A 19,556-nucleotide genomic window follows, 5' to 3' on the forward strand; every position below is an offset into this window, starting at 1 on the left:
GCGTGGGTTGAGCCTGCAGGAAACGAAAGGCGCCATACGTGTAAGAACCTGCGTTCCGGGGGCGCTCAGCGTAGGTAGGCAGGACACACCGCTGCACCAGGACACACCAGGTTTTCTCTTTGGCAACTCCAAACCCAGCGCCCCTTCAATCCATAAGTAACAAAGGGGATGAGTCAAATAAATGCAGTCCTTGTTACAATTCCTACCCTTTCTCTTCTGGGGTCTAACTCCAATAAGGAGTATGCTCATCTATGCCTCGGCATTCGCATTTTTCCAATTCGGCCTTTCCTGGGCGGGACTTCAGGGCCTCGCCCACTGGGGCCCCGCCCAGGAGCCTCCCCGGGGCGGGGCTCTCCTCTGCTCCCGGCTTCCCTTTCCCCTGCGGTCCCCGCGGGGACTGGAGTGTCCCGGCCGAGCTCCGCGCACGCGGTGAGTAAGGGCCAAGTTGGGGGAGGCCTTGGAGATTTACCTGCCGGGACAGGAGGCAGCAGTGGGGAGGCTTCTTTCAAGGCACGAGACGAAACGGGTTCGTTTCCTCCTGACCCCGGATTTGGAGGGCATCTTGAAAAGACTCTGGGAGTTCGTGGCCCTAGGGTCGCCCCTTGTTTCCTACCATCCCTCTTGTCCCTGGAGAGTCACATAGAGCTGGTCGTGGAGATCCTCGCTGCCCAGGCACGAGGGCCAGGGGCTTGGGTAGGGTTGTGAGGAACACGTGGCCGGTGGAGTTCCGGTAGTTCCTTCAACCCAAGGCCCTGAAAGGGATTCGTTTTTAGACCTAGACAGCAAGCCCGCTGTAGTTTACTTTTTCCTCCAAATCATTTGGAGGCGGTTAGGAATGAAATTCGAGATGGCTGGGAAAAGGTATGGTCTTAGATACCCTAACCTGAAATAAAAAAAGGTAAGTTATAAGGGTGAGTTGGGTGGGAATGTTTATTAGCATTCTTGCAAACATTTTGGTTGTTTTCAACAGTCGAGGATCTTTGGCAGGAATGTCTCAAGTTCCTTTCACATCCAGTACTGCGACCAATTACTTTTCTGAGGTACTGCTTTTATAGTTCTTAAAGAGACCCCATAATCAAGGCCCTCCTCAACCTAGTTTTAACTAGCCTTCCAATTTCCCCTCCCAGAGCAACTTTTCCTTTCTCCTCACTTGTATCCATCATCTCCTTGCCTGTAATGTAACTCCTGATAACAGCAAGTGTTTATTGAGTGCCTGTTCTATACCAGATGTTTTCCTATGAGCATAATTTATATTCCATTTAAGTCCCCCATCCACCTTGTATACAGAGTACTATTAATAACATTCCTATTTTGCAAATGAGGAGACTGAGGTAGAGACTTTAAGTTACTTGCCAGCTGTTTATTGGCTGTTAAGCTTCCTGATACTTATTGACCAGACCATTGATTTGATCCTGTTGAACTGTCGAGGGACATAAGTAACAATAACATGTGAAAATAGCGTTAACCAAGGGAAAATGGTTCTATTGCCTGTTATTGTTTCTGTAGCTCAGGCCTCATATAGTTATGGGGTTTGGGGGCCTGGGGTCTTGAACCCCACACAAGTGTTAAGTAACTATTGGCTGACTAACCTGGAGTGCTTTGATTGCAGTTGTGGACTTTGGACAGATGCAGCTTCAGGTGAGTACAACTCCATTCACCTAGCTTTGGCCCCAGCTGTAGGCAGCTGCCTAGGTTGCCTTATACCTAGGCAAGTGTTACACTGCTGGAAGAACAGCAGCCCATAGCTGGTTGGCATTCTGGGCCTGGTTCATGCCAACTCGGTTGTTAACTATACCAGGATGCCAGCATATGTGCTTATCCAATCTGTAAGAGCATGGCTTTGTAGGGAGAAACCTAATAATCCAGACCTTTCTGAGTGGTTCTGGTCCAACAGGTTTGGCTGGTATGAGGTCTCTTGAATCACACATTGGAAACAAAAAAGGTAATCAAGCCATGAAGGGATGTATAAGTAGAGAGAAAAAGTCAGGCTACCAAGTACTCAGGGGGCCTTATACAGGCAGGAAGTCCATGGGATTTTTCCTAATTTCTCTGAAATAAAAGTTCATGGCTCCCACTCCCCCACCATACAAAGCTAGTCAAGATGATCCCTCTATAGAGGGATTTCATAGCTGTACTTTTGTATGAGAATGCCTTATAGGAAAATGTTGATGTGAATTTGCTTTAAAATTATGGGCATTCTTCTCTACTTCATTAATAAAATATAAAAATAGCAATTGATTGAGGGGCTCTAGACACTTGGCCTAGCTACAACTGTAATAATTCCTGGTTTAGGCTGACCAAATATTTGTGGTTTCTTATTTCAGGGGTGAACAAAGTTGTTGCCTTTTTGGAACAGTAAATCTTGAGCCCCTTGGTAATGATTTTGTTTTGGAATGCTAATTTCCTGAGAAGAGATCATTCTCAGTTCTAGGCAAACACTTTTCACTCAGGATAATGCAGGAGATTATCCATTAGAGCTGACTTAGTTGCTGCTTCTGTGAAAAGTGACTTCCTAGTTTCCATAGGAGGAACTGGGGAGATGGGGGAGTTATTTATCAAAGCTAGGTTTGTTCTATCAATTGGCTTCCCCTTAAAAGGATTCTCTTAGCTGGATGCTTTGTTTGAATACTTCAGATGTTCATTGTGAATATGCCTTTTACATATGGGGTCTTAAAACTAGTGATATTTAGAGGGTTTGAGGAATGGTTAGTTTTAATGGTAATCATAGGCAAGAAAAAGGAAATTATGGGAAATAAAATAATTTATGTGAATATTAAAAAATATAGTAAATTATAAATAGCAGGTAACATTCTATTTACATCTACAGAAGTGTAGCCTTAGGAGCTGCTGTTTTAATCTGGTGTTGAACAGTGAAATTTTTTCCTTTTTAGGATGACTTGAAAGTAGGGCATCGTTGGCCCTCCTGAATAGACGAAATTAGTGGCAGGTGGACAGTCTGTGTATGGAATTTTCAGGTAAATGTCCCTATTCATCCCAATATTGCCTATGTGTCAGGCCTTTTGTTAGTCGGTGTCCATCAGAAAACATTGGGAAGCAAAGGCACCTATATAGGTCCCCAACAAATTCAGCCTGAGTAGGATTTTGATGTGGTGTGAAGGCATGTAGGATCTTTGAGATTATCTGTATCATTCCATCTGAGGAATTTGTAGGGAGATTGTACATTCCATAAGGGCTAGGATACTGTATCTTACCTTGTACACTGCTAGATCCCAAGCACAGTGCCTGGCACATGGCAGGAACTCTCTGAATGTTGGATAAGATGACTGAAGGCATGGCAAAGGGATTCTTGTTTCCTATTCATTTAAAGGATTTGGCAGCATGGTCTTCATTCAGTGCTTCCAGGCCTCTGTTTTGCAGTCAACATTTAATTCATGGGGATACGTGTATCCATGTCTTTTGCCTGGGGTGCCTGGTTATCTGAAACAAATAAGAAAGCTGTTTCAGGAATTATCCAGCGGTTGTCAGCTATCCAGGCTAGTGTGATGCCTTGGATGGTGTTACACTGTTGGAAGAGCAAGCGCTGCCTTTCATGAGGTCTGGCTCCAAGCACTGTTTTGGTGTTGTGGCCGAGTACCTTTGGGCAGTGTTTTGCACCTCTGAGAGTGGAATAACTCCTCCTGTGGAGTTGGTCCTAGTCTGGGTGCAAACAATTTTTTAAAAATATATTTTTACTGATTTCAGAGAGGAAGAGAGATAGAAACATCTATGATGGGAGAGAATCATTGATGGGCTGCCTCCTGCATGCCCCATACTGGGGATCGAGCCTGCAACCCAGGCATGTGCCCTGACCTCCTGGTTCATAGCTCGATGCTCAACCACTGAGATATGCCAGTGGAGCTAAACAATTTTTTTCTGTTAGAAAAGGACCCCTGTTAAGAACAGCCTGTCATTCCTTTTCTCTGAATTCTAGGTGCCTTCACCAGAGAAACCTGTCTCCATCGGAACCTCAAATGTGTATGTAATTCTTTTGTCGTGTAGGTCCTAATAACTTGCTTCAGCTCAGATGTGTGGTAATGAAATAATAGAAAGATAAATATATGTTGGTCTCTGCCCCTGGTTCCTGCCCCAGAGCTCTTAAAACATTTGTAATTTCCTAAGTGATAAGAGCACTAAGAGCATCTTGTGTTTAATATTCAGCTTTTTAAAATTTTGGTTCCTGACCAGAGCTCCTAAAGCCCATAGAATTTCCCAGGTGATAGGAAATTCTAATGGGGGGTGGTCACCAGAAATACCTATTAGTCAGAAGCACTGTAATAACTGGACTTATAATTTGGAGGTGGGAGGGGCACAGTCTTGGGGAATATGCCCTTAACCTGTGATATCTGATGGTTTCTAGGTGTAGATAGTGTCAGAATTGAGTTAAATTGTAGGAAACCCAGCTGGTGACCCAGATTTGCTTGGTTTGGGAAAAAAACCACATAGCTGGTGTCAGAAGTGTTGAGAGTGGTGGTAGTGTGAGAGCAAAGGAAAAACAGAAGTGACTTTTTCTTTTCAGGTAGAAAACTAACTCTAAACTCTCATTTTCTAGAGCTCTGCCATGCAATACAAATGGCTATTTAAATTGACAAAAGATTAAGTAAAATCAGTTTTTCCATGGCAGTATCTAGTGCAGTGATGGGCAACCTTTTGAGCTTGGTGTGTCAAACTTCGCCAAAAAACTGAGCATAACTCGGGTAGTGTGTCACTTTGAGGAAAAAACATTATTTCACAAATGTTTCATCCTCGGCATGCGGCCGTCTTAGCGGCTGCGTGTCATCAAAAATGGCTACGCGTGTCAGTGCTGACCCGCGTGTCATAGGTTCGCCATCACTGGAGATACTACCATTGGACAGTTCAGAATAATTCCACCAATGCAAAAAGTTTTTATTATGCAATGTTCTAGAGGAGGTAACTTCCTGAAAAGGTCAGGATAATATTTTAGGCTTGTACACCACATAATCTCTGTTGCAACTATTCAACTCTGCAGTTGTGTAAAAGCAGCCATAGACGACATAGCAACAAGTGAGCATTACTATGTTCCAATAAAACTTCATGGGCACTGAAATGAGAATTTCATAACATTTTTAGTGTTGCAACAAAAAATTTCCCCCCATTTTAACCTCGAAGGTCTTTCAAAAACAGGTGGCAGGCCCTGACCAGTGTAGCTCAATTGGTCACTGGTTCGATTCCTGGTCAGGGAATAATACCCAGGTTGCTGGTTTGATCCCCGTGTCGGGGTACATATGGGAGGCAACCAATGGCTGTTTCTCCCTCTCTAAAAACCAATAAAAGCATATTTAAACAGATGGTAGGCCAGAATTGGCCTGCAAGTTATAGTTTACTAACCCCTGTTCTAGAGAATGAAATTCAGGCCTTGAGACTTGACAGGGTCAGGGTTAGTACCAACGTATGAAAAGTTCCATATTGTTAATACTTTTGCATTACAGCAAACCTTTACCATATAGCCTTCATCTTTTAGAGGACTAAGGTGACTTTAATAATTCTCTTTTAATGTATACCTAAGGAAGAGGTCCTAAGAACAGCGAGCAGCCTTGAATTCCAGCAGAGCCTGATCACAGCCTCAGTCCTAGATAGTGAAATAGAAATGGCATCGCCTGGCCGGTGTGGCTTAGTTGGAACATCATCCCATGGACCGAAAGTTTGCTGGCTCAATTCCTGATCAGGTACATAACTGGGTTATGTGGGGGAAGGCAACCGTTTAATAGTCCTCTTCCCCCCACCCCATCCCCCCATCTCTAAGCATGTCCTTGGGTGAGGATTATAAAAAGAAGATCCCTGGCCGGCATGGTTCATGGTTAGGGCTCCTGCCCTCGACCGGAAGGGTCTCAGGTTCGATTCCAGTCAAGGGCACATACCTGGGTTGCAGATTCCCTGCCCCAGTTAGAACTCATAGGGGAGGCAACCAATTGATGTGGCTCTCTCACATCAATGTTTCTCTCTCCTCTCTTCTGTTCCTCCCTCCCTTACATGCTCTCTAAAATTAATGGAAAAAAATGTTCTCCAGTGAAGAATAACCGAAAAAAAAGGAAGAAATGGCTTCTACGGAAAGGGGAAATATTTATATATCATGAATAGCCAGGGTTTAAAATACGGGATCTCAGTTCCTCTGAGCATACAGATTGTCCTGACCATGGTAACACTACCCAGGTGCAAAGACAGGCCCCTGTGTTGCTACTTGAAAAGGGATAATTTACTTGGTATTTGTGCTTGTATTTAATACCTAAGAGGTTTCAATGACTTAATCATGCACATTAAGATAATTTTATGGGATTTCCTACTTGATAAGTGAAGTTAGTCACCTATTACTCCCTGTTGACTTGATTTTCTTTATTTCCTGGTGAGCCTAAGATGAAGTAAAACATTTCAAAGTAGTATTTTATTCATTCCTTCTCTTTCCCTATCATCTTTTTCCCATGCTGCAGTGGAAACTGAAATTGAACTGGCAGGTTTACTTGTCTGTAAGTATCCAAGCAGCCACCTCCTGCCATAGGTAGCAGTTAGTAAAGACAAGAGCCTCTCTTTGTTGCCCTGCTCAAGTTTCAAGTTTAATATATCATACTAGAGGCCTGGTGCATGGATTCGTGCACCAGTGGGGTCCCTCTGTCTGGCCTGCGGGGATCAGGCTGAAACTGGCTCTCCGACATCCCCTGAGGGGTCCCGGATTGAGAGAGGATGGTTCTCTGGTGACCTGGAATCAGGCTCCCTCCTCTCTGGTTCCGCGTGCATCACTTGAGAACCACAGCTGCCAAGTCACGGCAGCTCAGCAGCTCCTGCATTGAGCGTCTTCCCCCTGGTGGTCAGTGTGTGTCATAGCTACTTGTTAGACAGTCGAACAGCTTAGGCTTTTATATATATAGATTAAAAGGAAAAACTACAGCAGCATGAGTAGGGGACCCCAAGTAATCAGGAAAACAAAATTTCAGAGGAATAAATTCTACAGACTCCAAAGGGACACTAAAAGGAGGCTTGATGCCTGGGCATTTACACAAAGGAGAAAACCTTATAAGAGCAATTAATTAAGAACTTTAAAAAGTGACAGTGACTCCTGTTAATCTTGCTGCTTAATTGGGGCTTTAAAAATAGCTTCTAGTTAATGGGCCTGTCAATATTCTCTTGGGAAACAATTTCACTGAATTAACAAATCAACTATAATACTTAGAATGTGTGCTTAAAAATATCTTTCTCTTTATTGCTATTTTAATGAACCAACTTGGTGGGTCATATATTTGTCCATTGAATATCTTAAGGGCTGGTTTAAAGATATTCTTACTTTGCCCCTCCCAGTTCTCCAGTAAAGGGCCTTTGGGGTATGAGAATGTTCTATACTGCTTTATTACCTGAGAAGGGGGTGGTAAAATGGACCTTGACACTTGTTTTATTTTAGATTAGTTACAGAAAAGTTGTGACGATAGTATAAAGAATTCCCATCTACCCCTCATCCAGTTTCCCCTAATATTTACTATTTTACAATAGTATAGTACATTTGTCACAATGGACTAATGGATACATTATTAACTAAAGTCCATACTTTATTCTGATATCCTTAGTTTTCATCTAATGTCCTTTCTCTGTTTCAGGATCCCATTGAAAATACAATTAGTCATCATGTCTCTGTAGGCACCTCTTTGCTGTGACAGCTTCTTAGACTTTTCTTGTTTGTTTGTGTTTTTTTGTGTGTGTGTTTTGATGTCCCCGAGTTTTGAGTCAGGTATTTTGTAAAAAGTCCTTCAGTTAGGATTGAGTTTTTCTCATGATTAGGTTGGGGTTAAGGGATTTTGAGAAGAAGACCACAGAGGGAAAGTGCCATTCTCATCACATAATCAAGAATACATAATTTCAGCATGATTTATTACTATCTAGAAAAATGATTTTAGTATATTTTTATTGATTTTTGAGAGAGAGAGAGAGAAGCTCAATGGCTGCCTTGAGCCTGCAACCCAGGCATGTGCCCTGACTGGGAATTGAATCAGAGACCTCTTGATGCATTGGATGACACTTAACCAACCAAGCCACACTGGCCATGGGGTGATTTATTACTGTTGATCTTAGCCTTGATCACCTGGCTTGGGTCTTATTTGCCAGTTTTGTCCATTGTAAAATTCCTCTCTATCCAATACCGCACTCTGCCATGAAAATCACCGTGTGTAGCCTATACTTAAGGAGAGGGGAGTTTTGCTCCCCTTGGAATTTTTCAGAAAGAAACTGGTCTTTTTCCTCCATTTATTCAACTTATTTATATCACTATGGACTCATGGATATTTACTGTATGCTTGGGGAAAATCCAATAATATTTTGTTTTGTTCAGATTGTTCCAGCTTTGACCATTGGGAGCTCTTTCAGTTCCCTCCTGTGTCCCATCAATATGCCCCATCATTGTGGGGTTATCGTTATTTTTTAAGGACTTCTCAGTTTATGGCACTATAAAATGCTCCAGGCTCATCTTATATATTTACTATCTCAATCCCAGAGTCAACCATTTATTTAATGGGCCCTGGTTCCTTTATTATTTAATAGTATTAATGAACTAAGATCTGGCTGCTCATGGTAGAACTATGAAACATATATGTATACCAGGATCCATAGTTCATTGCTCCCTATATTCTATATCATTCCATTTTTTAAATTGCAGTGCATTTTGTCCCATTGTCGTTGTTCTCTTTCATGTAGAAGAGAGCTTATTGCCTTTTATAGTGGATGCTGTAGACCCCAAGTAACTGATTGTTTTTACCCTAAGAGCTCACAGTAGAGGGTGGGAAATTTTTTTAATCAGCTGCTGGTCAAAGGGAGGGCTAAGCCCAGGCCTTAGTATCCTAATGAGTTAAAGGAGAATGGAGATGCCCTCAAGAAACAGTTTGAGTTAGAATCATGGCTTCACCAATGTGTCAGATGGAACTTTTTGTCCTCTTCAGTTGTGATTCTCTAGAGGAGAGCTCAAAGGGGTTAACTAATGTTGTAATATGCTGGCCGTTCCAGGCAGTGATGGGTTGGACATGAGGCAATGAACAGGAGAATGAAAGGACAGAATAGAAAAGTTCTGTCCCAGCCTATACTACTATTCCCATGGCATTCTATCCTTTTCTACACTGGCCTTCTATTTCTTGCCCCTGTAGCACCCAATCATAATCTGTTTTCTTCAAGGTACTCTTCATATTAAATTTCTCAGATCCCTAAACACCCTCATCTTTGTATGATAGCTACATGGGTGAGATTGAGGGAGAGACAACCTATAATTATTCATCTTGTCAGAAGACTCCTACCCTTTTGTGGCTTTTATCAACTGAATCCTATGCTAGACAGTGGGGATAAGTGGTGAACAAGACACTGTCCCTACTTAACATGGCCTGTCAAATCTAGCCCATAACTTTCTCACCTCATCTACCACCTTCAGATTCCCTTCTGGTCACACTGGTTTCTTAGTCTTTGATAAGCCTTTTGTGACTAGGTCTCTCTCTGCACATACTGTTTCTCTTTCTGGTTCTATTTTCCTTCTCTACTTTGCCCACTTTGAGATCTTAGCTCAGATTGCACTTCTGCTGGGAAGCCCCTTTGCCTGACTGAACACCCATTATATGTGTCATTGTACCGTTTTACCACAGCTAGTCAGATGCCATGTAAGAGTCCTTTGAAAAGGCATTCACCATCTTCTAAAGGTTTATCTCACTCCCATATAACTAAGCAGCCTTGGTTCTACTGACAGCTAACTAAAGAGCCTCAGCTGGTAATATTAATATTTATGTGTTATAATGTACCCTAGAGTAAGGCCATAGGAATATCCTGTTTTTTCAATAACACCCAAGTATGAGTAATGAGTTTGCTAGTTTTCTTTAAAAAATTTTTTGAAACAAAAATCTTGAAAACAAAGGTGTCAGATTTCCAAATCATTTCCTAGTGGACATTAAAAGATAAAATATAGTGTACAACTATTTGAAATTAAATTTAGCTTCAAAAAGTACTGAATGAAAATAATGGGTTTGCAGAGGATTTGTTCAAATTTGATACATCCATTAACTAAAATATGTGGGCTTTTGTGTATATTGGGGGGGGGGGGTAACCTGTAAATGTCTTCATAATTAAGAAAATTTGTGAAACATCTTTGTGTATAAGTTATAACTGACAAGGAAATGCCAAGATAAAACTTCAAACCAGATTTAAATGGATAATTTTAACATGTTTACTCTGGGACTTTATAAAAATGAATAATCTTTGAAACTATGCTTATCATTTTAGGATATTTTATGTAAATATTCTTCAGGGTATGTGGCAACATAGAATATTGACAATATTTACTGTACATTGACTATGTTCCAGAACTGCTAATAAACTCATTCTGCACATCTTTTAATCTTCTCAACAGCCCCACAAGGTAACACAGTTAGTGGATCCAGGAACTAATGTGTTCAGTGATTCTCCAAAGATGGCAGTTGGCTTGGAGCTTTCAGGTATAGTGCTCCCAAGTCTTGACAACTAACTCTCATAAATATCTACTTGTCTTTGTTGTCATCAACTCATTCAGACTAGCATCTTTCAGTGTCTACTGAAATGTCTGTCTTCTAGAGTCTTTACACCTATTACAAATGCCAAAGACCTTTTTTCAGGACATTAGCATCTTAGCCTCTCTTGCTGCACCTTGAGGACAATTCCTTTTGCTCTTAACATACACAGAACGTATACAGACATACCCTTTAACCTTTAAAAGGAGTCCCTATCTACTTTATTCTTAAGGACTTATTAGTATTTAAGAGGATAGTGAAGTTTGGTTCCCTTTGTAATTTCACATGTATACCTGCCAGATTAAGGGATAAAAAACTTTAATAGGTACACATTACAAACAAACCATTATGTAATACAACACAAGTCATTTCTAGATTATTTAAGAATACATTGAGGATATTTGCAATTAATCTAAAAAATTACATGATCTCCCTATAATGCTAACATGGCATTTGCTAAAGTTGCTAAGAGTGAAGATTTCTAGCCTATCTTCCCCCCAAAGCCTGTAATGATTAATAGGGAAGTTCTAGAAGTGTTCCTATTGAAAAAAAAAGCTTTGTTCAAAGACAAGAAAACAAATGTATAAGTGGGGGGAAAGATAAAATTCCCTCATAAATGGTGAATTTTCCTAAATGTATGAGTGTAAACTAGAAATAGTTCGTTCAACTAGCAAGTAAGCAGTTTGAAGATAAACTGAGAGGAAAATGAAACTTGGAATAGTATGGAGACATGTATAAGTGACATATGAATAAAACATTAAAATAATGACAAATGAGATCTTAAGTGGTACGCTATACCATGCCCAAGAAATCTTAGCATAATAATTCTCCCAGAGAAAACTAAGTTATTTAAAAGCTGAATAAAACTAACATAATTTTGGAACTAGTCAAGTTGATTCTGACATGCATTTGGAAAACTAATATTATGGAAAATGAGTCAAAGGAAAACTAGCCCTACTCCATGTGAAAACTGCAAGAAGAATAAAATGGGGCCGAAACCGGTTTGGCTCAGTGGATAGAGCGTCGGCCTGCGGACTCAAGGGTCCCAGGTTCGATTCCGTTCAAGGGCATGTACCTTGGTTGCGGGCCCATCCCCATTAGGGGGTGTGCAACAGGCAGCTAATCGATGTTTCTAACTCTATTCCTCTCTCTTCCTCTCTGTAAAAAATCAATAAAATATATATTTTTTAAAACAAGAATAAAATGGGGTGGTATTGGCACATGAATGTCAATGAATGGAAAATAAGTCCAGAATAGATCCTGAAACAAATTGTAAGAAAAATAAGCAGCTTTTTAAAATACGTTTGTGTATTAGCTTGCCTTCTAAGAAAAGCAAAATCTACACTAATAAAAGAAATATGCTAATTGACCATACCTTCATGACACCCACCAGCCAATCAGGAGTGAGTATGTAAGTTAACCCAATAAAGATGGAGGGTTACTTGCATTACAGTCACATTCAGAAGTGAACCTGAAAGACAGGAGGGAGGGGAATCTTCCCAATGGGGTCAGGAGCAAGCAGGGCACCAGTCATCCAAATCTGTGGGAGGGAAGGTGGTCCAGGGTGAGAAAATACCTGGTGTCCTGGACAGTGCCATGGTCTGGTCAGGAGTGGCCATGGGCAGGGCGGGAGGCTTACGTTGTCACCATGGTATCCCGCACCAACCCAGCTGCTTGGGGCCTCTGGGCTGTGTGGGAAGGCAGAAAGGCCGCTCCGGCCAGAGTGAAGGCGGTGCCGGCAGCCAAGGGAAAAAAAGGCCCATTCTTGCACGAATCTTCATGCGTCTGGCCTCTAGTGAATATATGAAAGGAATACATGTGACTGGATTTTAAAGATTATGTGTGGAAAAGCACCATACAGGATAGGTTTGTTAGTAGATGTTTGCCAAAGATTTATTATTCTTTGATCCAATTTCTATAAAGCAAAAGCTCAACAACCCAATAGATAAATGGACAAAATAAACATTTGAAGGATGATTAAACTCCATTAAGCAATCAGATTTTCAAATAGATCTGGATAGCAGTTATCAAAGGAATTGGGCAACAGGTACTCATTTGTTGAGTAAATTGGCATAATCAATGAAGGCAATCTAGTTTTTAAGCAATTTCAGTGTAATCGAAATATTTTGTGACTTAAAAATTATATGATTCCAATTTTAATATTAAGAACACAGTCACTCATTTATTGACCAATTATCTGTGACTACCATATGGCCCACAAGCCTAAAATTTCATTTGTCCCTCTATAAAAATTTTGCCTGCTCTAGAACAGCACTATATAATAAAAATTTGCAATGGCATAAATGTGCTAGCTATCCACTAGCTAAATGTAAATAGTAAGATTGAAAAAGGGAGTGCAGCTTATAGCTATTGAACAATGGAATAGCTCTAGAAAATGGGGTTTATTTTAATATATTTTATTGATTTTTTTACAGAGAGGAAGAGAGAGGGATAGAGAGTCAGAAACATCGATGAGAGAGAAACATCGATCAGCTGCCTCTTGCACACCCCCCACTGGGGATGTGCCCGCAACCAAGGCACATGCCCTTGACCGGAATCGAACCCGGGACCCTTGAGTCCGCAGGCCGACGCTCTATCCACTGAGCCAAACCGGTTTTGGCGGGGTTTATTTTAAACCACATAGTTTTACATGTTTTGAGTAATATGAACATAAATTTTTTCTGTTGCTGCTTTGAATAGTGGAAAATTAGAAAATACCTAAATTGTCGATTGAAAGAACATTGGTTAAATTTTGTACCATCCATATAATGGAATACTTGAAAGCCATATTGAAATAAAACCAAAGAAGTAAAGCAAGAACATTGTATGATTTTTAATCTTCATTTAGTGTATCACTGCAACAAAACCACCTTAAAACGTACTAGTGCAAACAAGTATTAAAATTCTATGGGTTGAGCCTCTGCTGGTGTGGCTTAATTGGGCTTGTCCCATGCAGGGAAAGGTGTTGGAGTGTGTGTGCAAGAGGCAGACAATCGATGTTTCTCCCTCTCCTTTGTCTCTTAAAAGTCAATAAAAATAGATATTTTTAAATCATGTGGGTTTATTGGGTTCTATTAGGTGGTTGTGTTCCACATGAGCTTGGGTAGGGATACAGCCATCTGGAGGTTCCAGTTTGCTTGGCAGTTAGCCTTGGCTGGCACCTGGAAGTTCGGCTGGAGCTGTACACTGAAGTACCTTGGTTCTTTTGATGTGGGGCCTTTTCATATTGGTTGAGATTCTCACAACATGGCAACTGGGTTCCAAATGGGTTGTAACTATTGTATTCTGTTGGTCAAAGCCAGTTATGGGGACCTTCCAGATTCAGGGAAAGGGAAAATTGATTCCACTATTCCATGAGAAGAGTAGAATTTGTGGCCATTTTCTTTTAAATATATTTTTATTGATTTCAGGGAGGAAGGGAGAGAGAAACATCAAAGTTGAGTCATCAAATCGGCTGCCTCCTACACGCCCCACACTGGGATTGAGCCCACAACTCAGGCATGTGCTCTGAATGGTAAATGGAACCTCCTGGTTCATAGATTAATGCTCCAGCACTTAGCCACCCCTGCCTGGCTTGTGTCTATTTTTAATTCATATTATGTGCACACACATTCAAAGTGTTTATGTTTTATAGAAAATCCTTAGAATACTAGGTGTACTGGTTAATAATGCGGATTTTTTTCAATAGATGGAGTTACAAAAATGTTGATATATATGCTATTTGATATGTATGCTATTTTGTTGTATTGTCAACAAGCTTCAAAACTTCATATGTCAAATTTGCTAAAGGTGTTAACATCAGATATTTTTACATTTAAAAATGTCAAATTTCGTGCCAAAAAATGAGCATTTGCGGGAAGTTATAATTCATTACATTATTTTGAAGAAAAGTGCTGCTGAGTACTTTGGGAAGCTTATGATGAACATGCTCCATCTCAAGATACTTATAAAGCTGGTTTAAACGCTTTAAAAGTGGTGATTTTAATGTGAAAGACAAAGAATGTCCAGGTCAACCGAAAAAGTTTGAAGGCCAACAATTACAAGCATTATTGGATGAAGATGTGTGTCAAACTCAAAAACAACTTGTAGAAATATTAAATGTTGCTCAGCAAACAATTTCTGATCATTTACAAGCAATGGGAAGATTTTAAAGGAAGGAAAATAGGTGCCACATCAACTGAACTAAAGACAAATGAGAAACCGAAAAGTCATCAGTAAAATGTTGCTTCAATGGCACGAAAGAAAGTCTTTTTTGCATTGAATTGTGACTGGCGATGAAAAGTGGATTTATTTTGAGAATCCCAAATGCACAAAATCATGGGTTGATCCAGGTCAACGATCAACATCGACTGCAAGGCCAAATCGCTTTGGAAAGAAGACAATGCTCTGCATTTGGTGGGATCAGGAAGGTGTGGTGTATTATGAGCTGCTAAAACCAGGTGAAACCCCTAATACTGATCACTACTGGCAACAAATAATCAATTTGAACCATGGTTTGATCGTGAAATGACCAGAGTGTTCCAGAAGACACAGCAAAGTAATTTTGCTTCATGATGACACAACATCACACACTTCAAAACCAGTTAAAGACATGTTAAAAGATCTTGCCTGGGAAGTATTAACCCACCTGCTGTATTCACCAGACCTTGCACCTTCAGATTACCACTTGCTCTAGTCAATGGCACACGAACTTTCTGAGCAACACTTCAAAGCATACGAAGAAGTGGAAAATTTGGTCTCTGAATGGTTTGCCTAAAAATTAGAAAAGTTCTATTGGGACAGTATCCACAAATTACTTGAAAGATGGGGGAAATGTGTAGCTGGCAATGGACATTGCTTTGAATGAAGCACTTTTGATGGTTCTCTTGAGATTATCGTGTTTTCTTTTACAAAATCTGCCATTATTAGCCGGTATATCTAGTACACAAGAAATGGTTGACAGAGGTTGCCTTAATAAAGGGAAATAGAGATTGGGGAAAACTTGATTTGTGTTGTTTGAATTTTATTATATGTATTCAAAATACATATATTTTTTAAATATTACCTATTTCAAAAACTACTTTTTGAGCCCCTTCACCTCCACCACCATGCCACTGCTAAAAGAACCACTGGTTAACAGTTTTTAAATAACCCAAAGTATAAAAATGGCCTGGTTCCAGGGTATTAAATCTGATTTAAAATAATTAGATGGTAGACTTTCAGATGATTCTGAGACCACAGCTCTGTTGAAGGCAGCAATACATATGCTCAAAAGCTGGGTTTAGATTTATATAGAACTGGGTTCAAATCTTGACTTTGTCACTGTTTAGCTTCCTGACCTTAATTTCTTATGTAAAACCGGAATAATGGCACTTAACCCTCAAAATTATAATTACAATGCATTCTCAGCTACTTAGTGATTGTGTGGTGTCAAAATTGTGTGGTATCAAAAAAGTCCTCAGTGCCTCCTGTGCTCAAAACTGCAGCCAGTCTTCATTATGAACTTGAATCCATACTCTATTCTGTTATTTACACTTGATCTTGAAGTGATTATCCTGTTATTTAAAGGCTCATAATAAACCCTTGCCAGGCAGCTGGGTTAACTAGAGTGTCTTCCAGATATGTCAAAGTTGTAGTTCAATCTCCGGTCAGGGCACATACATGAGTCAACCAATGAATACATAAATAAGTGGAACCACATCAGTGTTTCTTCCTCTCTCTGTAAAATCAATTTTTAAAAATGTAAAGGCTTATATAATATAGCTGTACCAAACTTTTCAGTTAGTCTCAGTAGGCATTCTTGCTTTGTACCATCATTACCATCCCTGATGCACACAGCACATCCACTCTAGTAACACAAACATGAGTAGAGCTCTTGATCTGATCCATCGCTACTCACAGCCTGGCAATTTGTCGTATCCATCATTTTGTCCCTGCTCTTATACAGTGCCCTTCATGAAATAGGCATTTGATGACTGAAATCTTGTATTTGGCTTTCAATGTATATTTGCTGATGAGCTACTAAGCAGATCCTCAATAAATAATTACTCAATTGAAAAAGTTTGACTTTTCTTCTTAGAATCACCAGATGGCATTACAACCTTACACAAAAGCATGAGTAAATGCATGTTTCTGTCTGGAGGAGCAGAGCTTGTGCCATCAAATAACTGGGGACAACATAAAGGGAAGTCTTAGCCAAGATAAATTGGAATCAGAGGTTCAGTAAAAAGCATATCTTGTTTTGAGTGGAAGACCCAAGATTCTCTGGAGAATTAGGAACCCCAGAATTTCATTCCAAAGCTATGTAGTGTGGCTTAAACATCGTTTACTCAGAGGAGCCTTGAAATGCCTTTCAAATCCTGTAGAAAATCGTGGAGATGTGGGCTTGTAGTTCCAAACTACAGTAGTTACTTAAAATTTCCCCAGGTACAATTCGGCCTCTCAACAGATTACTTAATGATGGAAAATTTTAGTCACCTGACTATAATTTTTTTAATATATTTTTATTGATTTCAGAGAGGGAGAGAGAGAAACATGCATGATGAGAGAATCATGGTGGATTGGCTGCCTCCTGTAAGTTCCTCACTGGGGATCGAGCCTACAACCTGGGCATGTGCCCTTGACCAGAATCGAACCTGGGACCTTTCAGTTCTCAGGCCAACGCTCTATCCACTGATCCAAACTGGCTAGGGCTGACTATAATTCTTGTAAGGAAAAAAATAAGGCCTTTCTTCTTTCTGTGGCCTTCCACAATTTAGAAGCACCTGGTAATTAAACCCTAAGATTGTTGGCTCCTCTGATTCCAACAGCTTCCCTATTCTTGCCCAGCATGGCTCAGTGATTGAGCATTGACCTATAAACCAGGAGATCACAGTTTGATTCCCAGTCGGCAGATACCCAGGTTGTGGGCTCAATCCCCAGGGTGCAGGGTGCAGGAGGCAGCTAATCAATGATTCTCATTGATGTTTCTATATTTCCCTCTGTTCCCCTGAAATCAATTACCGTATTTTCTGGCGTATAAGACAACTGGGCGTATAAGATTTTCCTGGGTTAAAAAGTCGTTTTATACACCGGGAAATACGGTAGTCCATTATATCTAATCCCATCAATATAGTCCAATATACCGTATTTTCCGGCGTATAAAACGACTTTTTAACCAAGGAAAATCTTATACGCCCTGTCTTATACCCTGGAAAGTTCGGTAAATATATATATATATATATATATATATATATATATATATATATATATATATATATTTAAAGATAAGCAACTTTCAAGGCTACATTCTTGCATCCCCCTCCTCCCTGCTGTTTTAGCAACTCAAGGGTAATTCACACCAAGGAGTCTCTAGTTAATATAAATTTCCCTTCCCCACCACCCCTTCAAACAAACCTCTTTTTACCTCTTCATAACTTGCTCTAAGCATGTTTTATAGGCTTGAGAGAAATATTGATAAGACACCTCCCTGGGACATCTGTTGGACTGTTCATGGAAAGCAAACAAACTAACTTTTCAAGACAACCTGGTGTCCGCTCAATTTCAACACAAATCTGCTTCTCTTGTCACTTAGCAACTTCAATTGCTTGCACTTTAAAAACAGAAGCCACCCTATCTTTCCTGCCCTGTATTTACTACTAATACTTGGCCCTTTTCCTCTCTTGGAAAGTAAAATAAACTTCCTGTCTGCATCTCTTATTTTAGTTAAGAATTTTTTCACAGCCCACATCACTGGCCAAAACCTAACAATTCCCTAGTGAAAACTCAGCACCATCCTTTTCATATTTCCTGTTACAGTAGAGGCATGTCTCCTTCCAATCCCATTCTTATATGAGCATTTGTTATGAATTATCCCTCCTCTTCTGTTTTTTAAACCAATCCGTACCTAAGATACCCTTTCTGTCAACATAATTGTGCTCAAAATTTCCCATAGTGAAACAAGAAACTTCCCTCAATAGCCAACCTTTTCTGCTTTGGGTAGTTTTAATCTTCCTGCTTCCCATATACTCAGTGTAGGAAGCATGCCTCTATGATTCATCATCATAGAAAAGAAATAGCATGTGGCCAGGTGGTTACTGAATTTCCCCAGAGCAAACAAGATGGGGTTGGGAAGAGGGTGTGAGAGCTGTGCACTTGACTGATAGCATCTGTCCTAGGAAGATTCCCCTAGACCAGTGATGGCGAACCTATGACACGCGTGTCAGCACTGACACGCGTAGCCATTTCTGATGACACGCGGCCGCTGAGGCAGCCGCATGCTGAGGATGAAACATTTGCTGCTCCTGAGGATGAAACATTTGCGAAATAATTTTTTTTCCTCAAAGTGACACACTACCCGAGTTATGCTCAGTTTTTTGGCGAAGTTTGACACACCAAGCTCAAAAGGTTGCCCATCACTGCCCTAGACAAAGGAAGGTGGAGACAACTAGAAAAGAACCCTCCCCCCTTTTTTTTAAATATCCCAATGGGAGACAGCAAGACTTAGGTGACCTATTAGGAAATAGGTGACCAAATAGTACTCAGCCAATGAGGAACTGGAGGAGGGACTAAATAAATAGGCTGTGTTCCTGTACAATGGGCGCCCACTCTTGAATGTGTTATTAAGTCATTTTTGCCATGCTTCTGTTTCCTAATCCATCATTTGAAATTTGGACAGGTAGTTCAGTTTGTTGGAGTGCAGGTGGATTCTGATCAGAGCACCTGTAGGAATCAACCAATGGGTGGAGCAGTGGATAGATGTGTTTGTTTTTTCTCTCTCTAAAATCAAATAAAAGGTATTTTGGCTGTCAAGGCAGCACAATTTCTGTGCCTCCTCTCTATTGCCTTTTTTTTTTTTTTTTTTTTTTTGCTTACCCTCCTCTACCCCAACCCCAACTCTTTCTCCTTTGCCATTCAACTTCACCTGATTAGTTTTTCAAGGATTGATCCGAAGTCCTCCAACTCCCATTGCTTCATTTTTTTTATTTTTTTAAATATATATTTTATTGATTTTTTTCAGAGAGGAAGGGAGAGGGATAGAGAGCCAGAAACATCGATCAGCTGCCTCCTGCACATTCCCCACTGGGG

At 40.4% G+C, this 19,556-nt stretch overlaps 2 protein-coding genes across 13 annotated transcripts in view; one reads left to right on the top strand and one right to left on the bottom strand.

Moving 5' to 3' along the window:
• LOC307099390 (uncharacterized protein) overlaps positions 1-239 on the bottom strand; it is a 37,840-nt gene extending 37,601 nt beyond the window's left edge. Inside the window, exon 1 of the mRNA XM_079770877.1 lies at positions 39-239. The gene's annotated coding sequence lies outside the window, so the exon portion shown is untranslated. The remainder of the gene's footprint in view (positions 1-38) is intronic.
• A 147-nt stretch (positions 240-386) lies between these two features.
• MATR3 (matrin 3) overlaps positions 387-19,556 on the top strand; it is a 51,174-nt gene continuing 32,004 nt past the window's right edge. The window contains exons 1-7 of one of the 12 annotated variants that reach the window (XM_079770850.1): positions 395-429; positions 971-1,040; positions 1,610-1,638; positions 2,892-2,975; positions 3,932-3,975; positions 5,525-5,684; positions 6,444-10,460. Coding sequence is in view for 5 of the 12 variants with exons in the window: in XM_079770841.1 (XP_079626967.1) it covers positions 10,413-10,460 (48 nt within the window). In the remaining 7 variants the exon portion in view is untranslated. Of the gene's footprint in view, positions 2,976-3,931; positions 5,685-6,443; positions 10,461-19,556 lie in introns of all 12 variants that reach the window. The other 11 variants (XM_079770851.1, XM_079770852.1, XM_079770839.1 and 8 more) reach the window with 11 other exon arrangements.

The sequence above is a fragment of the Cnephaeus nilssonii genome (genome assembly GCF_951640355.1).
Source record: "Cnephaeus nilssonii genome assembly, chromosome: 5".
Lineage (NCBI taxonomy): Eukaryota > Metazoa > Chordata > Mammalia > Chiroptera > Vespertilionidae > Cnephaeus > Cnephaeus nilssonii.